At 42.7% G+C, this 13,198-nt stretch overlaps 1 protein-coding gene across 2 annotated transcripts in view; it reads right to left on the reverse strand.

The window, feature by feature from the left end:
• Positions 1-746: 746 nt before the first annotated feature.
• Positions 747-13,198, reverse strand: part of SHISAL2B (shisa like 2B) — a 198,015-nt gene continuing 185,563 nt past the window's right edge. The window contains exons 3-4 of one of the 2 annotated variants that reach the window (XM_075854898.1): positions 10,685-10,737; positions 4,243-4,326 (exon numbers count right to left, since the gene is read on the reverse strand). In XM_075854898.1, the coding sequence (XP_075711013.1) occupies positions 4,318-4,326; positions 10,685-10,737 (62 nt within the window). In that variant the 3' untranslated portion in view covers positions 4,243-4,317. Of the gene's footprint in view, positions 4,327-10,684; positions 10,738-13,198 lie in introns of both variants that reach the window. The other variant, XM_075854897.1, reaches the window with a different exon arrangement.

Consider the following 13,198-nt stretch of genomic DNA (forward strand, 5'->3'; position numbering starts at 1 on the left):
TGGTGGTGTTGGGTACCAGGGTAATAATGGGGGTTAGTGTTAGCCTCTGCACCGGCTAACACTAAGCCCTGCCTTAGTAATGGACGCTGTCAGCCAGCGTCTATTAATAAGGCAGTAGTAATAAAGTTTAAAAAAATACAAATACACAGAAAAAATATTTTATTGAAATAAAACCCCCCACACAACCCTCATTAACCATTTTATTGAAAATAAGAAATGTCATTGAAGTAGTCCTCGAATCCAACGTAGTCCAACAACCGAACCTGTAAAAAAATCACAAAAAAAACCCATTAGTAACACATATGGTAGGCTTAGATACAGGGCCCATGTATGATACTGTTTGTTGGACTCTGTATCTAAGCCTATCATGAGGTAGGCTTAGAAACAGGGTCCAGTAGATAGTAATCTTATACAGTATAAGATTACTGTCTACTGGTGCCCTGTTTCTAAGCCTACCATGTGTTAGGCTTAGATACATGGTCCATCAGACAGGATCACACATGGGCCCTGTATGTAAGCCTACCATGTGGTTGGCTTAGATACAGTGCCCAGCAGACACTCCAATTGTAGATGAACACAGCACTCCAACTATAAATTAGGCCATGTGCACGATACCAAGAGGATGAATCACTTCCCCAACTTGAAATATACAAAAACCATAGGAAGAAGTAACGACACCAGGACTTCAAGATTGATGAAAAAGGGTGGATTTATTCACCTCAAGTGAGCAGCGACGTTTCGGTCCGTCAAATAACCTTTCTCAAGCTGTTTGACACATTACACACAGTGTGGAGTACATATAGGAAGTGAAGCTAGCAATTAGCATACATCTAATTAACATGCAATGTGTAAAAATAGACTGTATAGACATAGATTACAGTCTAACATAACAAATATTCATGTATCGGGCACTGTTTTACAGCTGATTACATAAACCGGCTATAAAATATAGAAATATTTAGTGTACAAAAATGTTATAAAGTGACATAATGAGCACTTAAACTGCCTTCAAACAGCTGCAGAGGCCAATCTATAGATTGAAAACATATGGTACACAATGTGATGGATTGTATAATTAAATACTTTGTTGAATGCCACGAGGAGTCAGCATCCATGTGCATACACTGTAAAACATCCCAGAATAACGTCCAAACCGGAAATGTATCCAGTGGAACGCAAACGACGAGTGTATCCCCCGGCGCATGCGCAGACCCGACTGTAACATGTGTATCATAAGCAATGCTCTATTTGTCTATTTATTATATGTAGATATGACATGCAAATTCAACTTTATCCTATCAATTCATAGTAGCATCTTTATATTGTATTTCTTTTTATCTAATACAATTTAGAGTAAATTCTTTAGGGGTTACTATATCTTTAGCAATATATACTGATTTGCTCTATTAAATTGAAGGATTTGTTTTGCATTGCCATATTAATCTACAGACTATTCAAGTCTGCTACTAATAACTATCTGTTTTTAGTGAGATATACATATTCAATACTTATAGTCATTTGTCTGTATGACATTGTTTACACTTTGCGATTTCTACATATAATATTTTCCATCTACTTCAGACTTACCAGCTTTAGACGAGCCCCGCGTTTCGCGCATGCGCAGACCGACGAGAGAGAGAGAGAGAGATGGTCAGCCCTGAGGTGTGACTGCTCAGCATGACACACAGTGAAGGGGTTAATAGCTGCATTACTAGTTGCTACTTACATCTGGTGTGGGGTCAGAGAGCAGCTCGTACTGCCAGGGAGCAGCAGACATGCACACGATCTTCTTGCTGTAGCCATTCCTTTCCCTCTGCACAGATCACGAGGAAGAGGGAAACAGCAAGAAGTGAGCTGATTGGGTGGACAGCACAGTGGGCGGGCCTGGGTCTCGTAAGATGGGTGGATTCATCTATCATTCATTTTTCACCCTCTTGTTCCCCCTCCACGCAATGACTCTCTGACAGCTGAGCTGCCACCAATGCTTTAAGCTACATTACTGGGTCTTTTTTGTACCCCAGCAGGAACCCAGCAATGTAGAGGAATCATTGCAGCGCTAGTGTGGTGAGGGGGGCCTGCGGGCCCCCCTAGCTACGGGGCCAGGTCGCAGTTGCGACCGCTGCGACCCCTATCTATGCCACTGGTGATGTAAACGGAAAACTGTGGCTTCCGCTTGTTTCAGTCAGGGTACTGTTCATGGGTTCCCCTGATGGAAAGCTCCAACGGAACCCAAGAACAGAGCCCTGACGCATATGTGAACGAAGCCTAAGGGAAGAATTTCCAATGGGTGGTCAGAGCTGGAACCACGGGAAGAAAGAGCATATCCCTTTTTTTTCCGCAAGCGTTTTTTCTCCGCTCACGGGAAAATATTGTCTATGCCTCCTATTGAAATGGATGGTAGGCGATTTCGGACAGTATTTGGCGCATTTTCCGTGTCTAAAACAGCGCCAAAAAACTCAGTGTGAACTAACCCTAGGACTGCATTAAAATATAATTTACAAAAATGGCAACAGCACTCTGCGAACACTAATGCCACCTAAACACTATAAATAAATAAATATGCATTGCTGTTGAATCTACTTACAATAGTGAGGTTTTTAGCGCACATTTTGATCAAATTGATCAGATTGTGTGAGCCCATCTGCCACAACAAGACGACCTCTATAAGGTGTGTCCCTACACTGCTCATACACCCAGAACTGGGACTGAGGCCTGATTCACATGAATGTTGTATACGTCCATATGATGTCTGTTAAAAAAACAAACACACGCGGACCTATGCAATTCAATGGGGCTATTCAGACATGCATTGTTTTTCACGCAGCGCGTGTCCATTACGTGAAACTCGCTGCATGTTCTATTCTGGTCCGTTTTTCAGACCACGTTGCAAATTGAAGTCTAAGGGAGCGTGAAATTCACGGACAGCACACGGACGTCACCTGTGTGCTGTCTGTGTTTCACGCACCAGTTGTTAAAGAAATGCTGAGGGAAAAAAAAAATGTGCACCAACACTGACATCAAAAACTGATCCCACACGGAACTGCAATGCATGAAAAACTTTGCGTTTTTAAAGGATGCAAAATGGACACGCTCGTGTGAATCAGGCCTTAGTCTACATATACTTGGGGATAGAAGAAACCAGCATTAAACTAATTAAAATAACCCAGGGCAGATTGGGAGGGGTGCAAGATAAAAAATGGAGGCAGTCACTAACCCCACATATATGCAATACATAAGAGACAAAAAAGTTTGATCAGCACATTCCAACAAAATGAAACAAAACGTGTATACAGGTGCAAGTATGCCTAAAACGGCAATACAATACACAAAAATGGCGACTCATTTAACAAGAGGCATTGGTGTAACTTGCTTATTGTCTTCAAGGTCCTGTGCTTGAACTATATGAGGGTCCCTTGATAAGGTGATCACAGGGTGCCCTGCTGCTGGGACCTCCAGCAAACATCTGTAAACTATGCGAAAACCCAATTGCAAGTTCGAGGGAGAATGATGTATTAGGGTCAGTTCACACATTCAGAATTTGGTGCAGATGAAGTCCACATCAAATCCGCATATTAATCCGCATTTAGAAAACCGCAAGCGCGTAAAAAAAATACTGAGCAGAATAAATAGCAGATGTTGCTATTTTTGCAGTGGAAAAGCTGGGATTCCGCCGCAAAAATCGCAACTCAGAAAGAAAAAACAAAAAAAATAACAAAACTTATACTTACCCAGAATTCTGTGCGTGCTTCTTCATCCCAGGTAGCCTCCTGGGAAGACATTTCATCCCATGTGACCGCTGCAGCCAATCACAGGCTTCAGCGGTCAAATGTCTTGAAACGTCATCCCAGAAGGCCGGTCTGCAAGACATCACAGGGTAAGTATGGGCTTTTTTATATCTCTTCTGTTTTCCGCAGCTGACACTCAGTCCGAAAAACTGCACCACAATTTGGTGCGGTTTTTCGGCTGGAATTCTCTGCGGCCGCCAGGGTGGATACGCTGTGTACCTTTACGCAGAGTATCCGCCCTGTGTGAACTTACCCTTAAGATGGAAATCAATCATTTCACTTTAGATATTGTTTCCATACATAATAATAGTGACCTAAACACGCTTAAGTTACAGTAGACATTTATTTAGTATTCAATGTTGTGTCCATTTTATAAAATTAAACAAATGCAATATATTTCTACCAGGTTATAGTTCGGTAATATTGTGTGTAACTTCAGCAAATTTTTCTTGCATAGTGCCATCATTCTCACGGAGTAGATCATTTGTCAAATTCCCAGTAGTAGCAAAGTAACCAGATTTTGCCTTTTTCTTTAGATTACCTAAAAAAATAAATAATAATAATCATTAGTATTAATAAAGAACTAAATATTTAGACATTAATACATATATTTTTAAAGTTAGTAATTTGACTAGCTACTACATCACAAGCACATCTAGTAGGCATGTGACATGGATGTTACTGTGAGGATCAGATTATAGTAAGGGCAAAAGGGGCAATTGCCCTCGGCCTCCAACATCGTCTGTTTAATATTCTTCAAAGAGTTAAACTTTATCAATTAAAACAGGTTATGAACTTACAATATAAAACTGACAAAATATTATGCATTCATTTTGCTCAAATTATTATCTGCTGCCCACTGATCAAGAGATGTTCCTCTGCTCAGCTACTCTGTGTCTGTTAGGGACTGGGTGCTACCCTAATGAGACCCACCTTGGCCCACATTAGTTTTTTCTGCATTGTGATTGACTGTAAGGCTATGTTCACACGCTTAGCAAAAAACGTCTGAAAATACGGACATGTTTTCAAGGGAAAACAGCTCCTGATTTTCAGACGTTTTCTAAGCCACTAGCGATTTTCGTAGCGTTTTTTTTTACGGCCGTTTTTGGAGCTGTTTTTCTATAAAGTCAATGAAAAACGGCTCCAAAAATGTCCCAAGAAGTGACATGCACTTCTTTTTCGTGGGCGTCTTTTTACGTGCCTTTTTTGGAAAACGAGGCGTAAAAAAACGCCCCGTCGGAACAGAACGCCGTATTTCCCATTGAAATCAATGTAGGCATTCAGCTTCAAGTTTTTCAGGTGTTTTTCAAGGCGTAAACGCCCAGAAATACGCCTGAAAACACTACGTGGGCACATACCCTTACAGGCCAGTGATGTCATATACCACTGTGTATGGCGTAACAAATTATCATGACAATAGGCATTCCTTTTTCTTTAAAGTGGATAGGTCCCGCGCATAAGAAGAAAGGAGAGGACCTGCATCAAATGTTTTGCCTACGGGCCTCCACCAACATTAATCTGGCTCTGGTTACTATTGGGTTGAACACTATTGGAGAATAAATACACCCCAAACAGTACATATACCCCAGAAATACTAAGCTGCCACTAGATATTATATTAAGGGCTGGTAGTTGCCGTCATTAACTAATTCTGGCGTGATTACATTTTATTGCAGCATGCTCCGTATTCCTCAACATGGCACATATTCCAGGTGCAACTACTGAGTTCAGCAGGTTGTACCTGGCGTAACACGCTGCCACCTTTACAAAGTGGAGGAAATGTTTAGTGAATGCTCTGTGCAATATGACTTTTAAACCACGCCCTCTTTTTCCACCATGAAAATTTTTGTCCGAATTTTTTTTGTTTGGCTTTAAAAATAAACAAGCACTCACCCTCAGCCGAAGTCTTTTCAATGCAATTATGTCAGACCTCGAATAATTGCATTAACAAATATTCCCCAATGCATTTACTAAGGGAGTTTTACATTGGGTGATTATCGTGCAGACGAGCGTTCATATAATGCTAGTTGCCGATAATTGCTCTGTGTAAACAGGACAGCAATCAGCAGATGAACGAGCAAATGCTCGATCATCTGATGACCGTTTCCTTTAAAAAAAGTAAAATATTATCGTTTTCGGCAGCACATCTCCGCTGCCGACATGATAATAATGTATGGGGATGAGCGATCGGAGTAATGACCGCTCGTCCCCATCCATAGCTCGTATGACAGGAGCAAATGAGTGGCAATCAACGATGTCTTGTTGATCGGCGCTCGCTGCACCGGCCTGTTGTAGGCTGGTGTAAAAGGCCCTTTAGACACGCTGCACACAATACAAATGATAGCAGTTTTAACCCCTTCCCGCTCTGGACACTTTTGACCTTCCTTACAGAGCCTTATTTTTCAAATCTGACATGTGCCACTTTATGTGGTAATAACTTCGGAATGCTTTTACCTATCCGAGCGATTCTGATATTGTTTTCTCATGACACATTGGACTTTATGTTGATGAAAAAATTTAGTCGATAAATTCAACATTTATTTGTGAAAAACACCAAAATGTAGAGAAAATTTTAAAAAATTAGCATTTTCTAAATTCAATGTATCTGCTTGTAAAACAGATAGTAATACCACAAAAAAAATATTTATTAGTTAACATTTCCCACATGTCTACTTTATGTTTGCATCATTTTTTGAACATCCTTTTATTTTTTTAGGACGTTACAAGGCTTTGAACTTTAGCAGCAATTTCTCACATTTTCTAGAAAATTTGAAAAGGCTATTTTTTCATGGACCACTTCAGATCTGAAGTGGTTTTGAGGGCCCTATGTTTTAGAAATCCCTCATAAATCACCCCATTTTAAAAACTGCACCCATCAAAGTATTCAAAACAGCTTTTTATAAAGTTTCTTAACCCTTTAGGCGTTTCACAAGAATTAAAGCAAAGTAGAGGTGAAATTTACAAATTTAAATTTTTTTGCAGAAATTAATTTTTATTAATTTTTTTCCTGTAACACAGAAGGTTTTATGAGACAAACACAACTCAATATTTATTGCCGAGATTCTGCAGTTATTAGAAATATCCCACACGTTGCCCTAGTTGACTGAAGCACTTGCCTCAGAAGCAAAGAAGCACCTAGTGGATTTTGGGGCCTTCTTTATTTAAGATTATATTTTAGGCACCATGTCAGGTTTGAAGAGGTCTTGTGGTGCCAAAACAAACGAAATACCCAAAAAAAAGATCCCATTTTGTAAACTACACCCACAAGGAATTCATCTAGGGGTGTACTGAACATTTTGAACCCACAGGTGTTTCATAGATTTTATTAGAATTTAGATGTGAAAATAAAAAATATTAAATATTTCCAATCAGATGTCGTTTTAGCTAAAAAAAATAAATCAATTTCCACAAGAAATAAAGAAGAAAAAGAACCCCAACATTTGTAAAGCAACTTCTCCAGAGTATATAAATACCCCATATGTGGTCGTAAACTGCTGTTTGGTCACACGGCAGAGCTTAGAAAGGAAGGCGTGCCATTTGGCTTTTGGAGCTCAGATTTTACTGAATTGGTATCATGGCACCATATCGCATTTGCAAAGCCCCTGAGGGACCTGTACAGTGGAAACTCCCCAAAAGTGACTCCATTTAGGAAACTGCACCCCTTGAGGTATTAATCCAGGGGTGTAGTGAGCAGTTTGACCCCGCAGGTGTTTCATAGTTTTTATTAGAATTGGGCAGTGAAAATAAAAATAAGACGTAGCTTTAGCTCAAAATATTTCATTTTCTCAACAAATAAAAAGAGAAAAAGCACGCCAACATTTGTAAAGCAATTTCTCCCGAGTACGGCGATACCGCATATGTGGTCATAAACTCCTATTTGGGTACTGGGCAGGGCTCAGAAGGGAAGGAGCACCGTTTGGCTTTTGGAGTGCAGATTTTGCTAGATTTGTTTCTGGGCGTTATGTCGCATTTGCAAAGCCCCTGTGAGACCAAAACAGTGGAAACCCCCCTTAAGTGACCCCAGTTGGGAGACTACAAATGGGAATTTTTTCATAAATATGCCAATATGTGGTGCCCAGCTTGTGCCACCATGAATAGACAGCCCTCTAATTATGATGCTGTGTTTCCTGGTTTTAGAAACACCCTACATGTGGCCCTAATCTTTTGCCTGTACGATCAACAGGGCTCAGGAGTGAGAGAGGTACCATGCGAAATTGAGGTCTAATTTTGCGACTTACAAAGTATTGGTTCACAATTGCAGAGGCTCTGACGTGAAATAATAAAATAAACCCCTGAGAAGTGACCCAATTTTGGAAACTACACCCCTCAAGGCATTTATGGGGTGTAGTGAACATTTTCACCCCACAGATCTTTTCCATAAACGATTGAGCTGCAAAGTAAAAATTGCAATTTTTCCCCAGATATGCCATTTCAGTGGCAAATATGTCGTGCCCAGCTTGTGCCACACGCCCCAAAAATTGTTAAAAGGGTTCTCCCTGGTTTGGCGATGCCATATACAGTGAAGGAAATAAGTATTTGATCCCTTGCTGATTTTGTAAGTTTGCCCACTCATGAACAGTCTAGAATTTTTAGGCTAGGTTAATTTTACCAGTGAGAGATAGATTATATAAAAAAAAACAAAAAACAGAAAATCACATAGTCAAAATTATATATATTTATTTGCATTGTGCACAGAGAAATAAGTATTTGATCCCCTACCAACCATTAAGAGTTCAGCCTCCTCCAGACCAGTTACACGCTCCAAATCAACTTGGTGCCTGCATTAAAGACAGCTGTCTTAAATGGTCACCTGTATAATAGACTCCTGTCCACAGACTCAATGAATCAGTCTGACTCTAACCTCTACAACATGGGCAAGGCCAAAGAGCTTTCTAAGGATGTCAGGGACAAGATCATAGACCTGCACAAGGCTGGAATGGGCTACAAAACCATAAGTAAGACGCTGGGTGAGAAGGAGGCAACTGTTGGTGCAATAGTAAGAAAATGGAAGACATACAAAATGACTGTCAATCGACATAGATCTGGGGCTCCATGCAAAATCTCACCTCGTGGGGTATCCTTGATCCTGAGGAAGGTGAGGGCTCAGCCAAAAACTACACGGGGGAACTTGTTAATGATCTCAAGGCCGCTGGGGCCACAGTCACCAAGAAAACCATTGGTAACACATTACGCCGTAATGGATTAAAATCCTGCAGTGCCCGCAAGGTCCCCCTGCTCAAGAAGGCACATGTACAGGCCCGTCTGAAGTTTGCAAATGAACATCTGGATGATTCTGAGAGTGATTGGGAGAAGGTGCTGTGGTCAGATGAGACTAAAATTGAGCTCTTTGGCATTAACTCAACTCGCCGTGTTTGGAGGAAGAGAAATGCTGCCTATGACCCAAAGAACACTGTCCCCACTGTCAAGCATGGAGGTGGAAACATTATGTTTTGGGGGTGTTTCTCTGCTAAGGGCACAGGACTACTTCACTGCATCAATGGGAGAATGGATGGAGCCATGTACCGTCAAATCCTGAGTGACAACCTCCTTCCCTCCACCAGGACATTAAAAATGGCTCGTGGCTGGGTCTTCCAGCATGACAATGACCCGAAACATACAGCCAAGGCAACAAAGGAGTGGCTCAAAAAGAAGCACATTAAGGTCATGGAGTGGCCTAGCCAGTCTCCAGACCTTAATTCCATCGAAAACTTATGGAGGGAGCTGAACATCCGAGAACTTACAAAATCAGCAAGGGATCAAATACTTATTTCCTTCACTGTATGTGGAAGTAAACAGTTGTTTGGGCACACTGTAAGGTTCAGAAGGGAGGGACCACCATTTGGCTTTTGTAGCGTGGATTTTGTTTGGTAGTAGTGTTGTTTCGAGTTTTATTGGTATTTTAGTTTATAATGTGGGGGCATGTGTAAGCTGGGTAGAGTACATCAGGCACATAGTACAAACAACTAAGATGCAGTGATCGCTTTCTATCGCTGGATCTAAGGGATTAACAACAGGGATCAGAGCTAGCTCCAGTTCCTGGCGTTACAGCAGGGTGTCCACTGTAACATACAGTGGACATCCACTACTGATGACGCCGGCTCAGCTTCTGAGCCGGAAGCTGAGCCGATGCCATCTTGGAAGCCTTTTTGGCCCTGTGTCAGAGCAGGGCATAGAAGGCTTCCGTGGCTAATTGGGAGTCTAGTATTAGGCCTCCGGTTGCCTCTGCAGCCACTGGCAACCCAGCGATCATGTTGCTGGGGTGCCGGTGGGTAAAAAACCCTCAGATGCGGCGATCTCCATTGAACGCAGCATCTGAGGGGTTAATCAGCCGGATCAGAGGCTAGCTCCGGCTGTAACATACAGCTGACACCCGGCGGTGATGGTGCGGGCTTAGCCCCTGAACCTGCACTATCATTGCAAAGTAATAGTACTGCGGTTTTGCGGGTACCCCTGCCCAGCAGCGCCATATATATATATATATATATATATATATATACATACACTGCGGATGTCGAGAAGGGGTTAAACAGTATTATACAGATACAGTGTTTGATTACAAAGTATAAAAAGCAATAATAACCATACATTAGGCCTCATGCACACGGCAGTGCCCGTAATCACGGTCCATGATTACGGGCGCGGCCGCGGACAGCCACCCGCATTTTCGGCCCATGCTTCCATGCGAAGTATGGGAGCACGGTCCGTTAAAAGCAAAAGATTGGACATGTCCTATCTTTTGCGGAGGCTTTCTACGGCCCGGACATCTTCCTGCAAATATATGGGTAGGTGTCCATGGTCAATAGAATTGAATTGGTCTGCAATTACGGACAAATTCTACGGTCGTGTGCATGGGGCCTCAGTCGCCAGAAAAAGTAATAAAATGAAAGGGAGAAAACATACCGTAGGTCCATTACACAGTATGCAGGTTCTTATAGAGTCTCTATTTCCTGGAGCTGGGAAAGAAGATTGAACACTGTTCAATATGTTTAATTGGGCATCAGACTCGTGACCAAGTAATGTGTAAAGGTCCTTATTTTTCTAATCTTATACTACTCTTTAAAAAAAAAATAATAATTACACATTAAGGTATCCTCACAGTGCAGGCCTAAGCAGTGGCGTAACTATAGGGGTCGCAGTGGTTGCAATTGAGACCGGGCCCTGAAGCCATTGGGGCCCGCAGCCCCCCCGCACCACATCAACGAAAAGTTACTATAGTAACTGGGGCCTTAGTAATAAACTACACGGGCCTCCGTTACTATAGTAACTGACAGTACTTACCCCCCTCTTTCCAAAACGCAGCGGAGATCCTGACGTCACAGAGCTGTGCGCTGGGCATAACATCCCGACCCTGGATGGAGTCAGGACCTCCGCTGCGGCTGAAGAGGAGGGTAAGTTTAATACCACTGTCTGCTGGAACTGATGGGTCAGGGTCAGACACCCAGGACCCCCGCCAAGCGCTGCTTCCCCTTCATTCCGCTCACTTTTTTACACACTGAGTCTCCGACACGGACGTCTCAGCGATTCACAGTGTGAGCAAGTGAGGAAAATGAGGGGAAATCAGCGCCTGTACGAGTGCTGCACCCCTTTCAAAACAGCTGATTGGCGGGGGTCCCGGGAGTCGGACCCCGACCCATCAGCTATTGATGGCCTATCCTGAGGATAGGCCATCAATGTTTAGGGACTAGACAAACCCTTTTACACCTACCATGTGGTAGGTTAAAATACAGGGCCCCAGCAGACAGTAATATTGGTTGCGTCAAGAACAACAGAACCTTGTCACAATGGTGACAAGCGGAAACTTTTAGCAACGTTTCCGTCACCATGGAGATCAATGGTGTGGGAAACAGAAGCTGAATTTTGCCTTTCCGTTGAGGGGTTACCCGACGGAAACCTCCGACGGAAGGGCAGCGGCAATGTGAACAGACCCTTACTAAGATTTTTTTTTGTGTATGTGTTTTTTAAAGGTTCGGTCGTTGGACTACGTCGTATTCGAGGACTACTTCGATGATGGCTTTTTTTTATTATCAATAAAATGATTAATGAGGGTTGTGTGTTTTTTTAAAATTTAAATAAACCTGTTTTTTCTATGTCTTTGTATTTTTTGTAACTTTATTACTACTGCCTTATTAACAGCTACTGGCTGATTGACAGTGTCCATTACTAAGGCGGGGCTTAGTGTTAGCCGGTGCAGACGCTAACACTAACCCCCGTTATTACCCCGATACCCACCGCCAGCAGGGGTTCCGGGAAGAGCCGGGTACGATCCAGTACCCGACCATCTGTAGTGATGGCCGAGCACTGGGGCGGCCGCAGGCTGGTATCATTAGGCTGGGAAAGGCCAAACACAGTGGCCCTTCCCACCCTGGTAATGCTAGGCTGCTGCTGTGTTGTATCTGGCTGATTATGAAAAATGGGGGGGACCCCACGTAATTTTTAAAAATAAATATATAAATGGAAAGAACGATGTGGGGTTCCCCCATTTTTATGATGGATCTATGCAGAGAAGAGGGGAGGGAAGGAACTGTCTCCTCACAGTCCGGCACCAGAGATATGACTGAGGCAGATGGCTGCGCTTTTAGGTGTCTGTTATGGAGATGCATATTTTTAAGTGGTGAGCGATGAGGAGGAGCAGCGGCCCCGCTTCTGAACTGTGATGTCACCCTCCTCCTCACTATGTAGCCTGAATGAACTGCGTCACATTGACTGCCCCACTACATGTGTGCAATGCACTGTACAGAAGTCTATATACCTCCAACTGATGGCAGAAATGTGATGAGCACAGAGTCTTAGATGACCTGCACACTCTTCTTTGTTTTATTCATCGGGGAAAGAATGGTGTCCATTCCTCTTTAATGGCTGACTCATGCATTTAGGGCTGAGTTGCTGGTTTAATCTGTTCGTATTCTGCGTTTGAATTAAGCATATTCTGTCAGGTGTCTAATTCCTGTGTCATTGGGATGATCTGTGATCTACCTGTCTAATAAAGGTACTCACCATAAATACTGTATATAATCTGTGACAATCCTGACAACCAAGAGCTTGTTAATAGCGTAATTTGTACAGTTTCTCACCTTTTATTTTTCTTGTTGCTTCTATCTCTATATATCAGACTGGGATGGTTGCCCAGCAGCAGTGTGAATCAGACTCGGTGACACACTTTCTCTACATGAGTCTATGGAGGTCTATATGTCACCCATCACAGGCTTCAGCAGTTCCTTCACTAGTTTTGCACCGGGGGGGGACGGGGACGGGGGACGGGGGGGACGGGGGGAGGGGGGGGGGGGGGCGACAGAAACTTCTATCATCAGCTGCCACTGATACTTAGACAAGTTCCTGTCACACAGGTATAATATAGAGTAATATAGTGTTGCCTCCCTGTCTGTATAATTATGACTTCTCAGCTTAATTAGGAGA

This window comes from Rhinoderma darwinii, chromosome 1, assembly GCF_050947455.1.
Source record: "Rhinoderma darwinii isolate aRhiDar2 chromosome 1, aRhiDar2.hap1, whole genome shotgun sequence".
Lineage (NCBI taxonomy): Eukaryota > Metazoa > Chordata > Amphibia > Anura > Rhinodermatidae > Rhinoderma > Rhinoderma darwinii.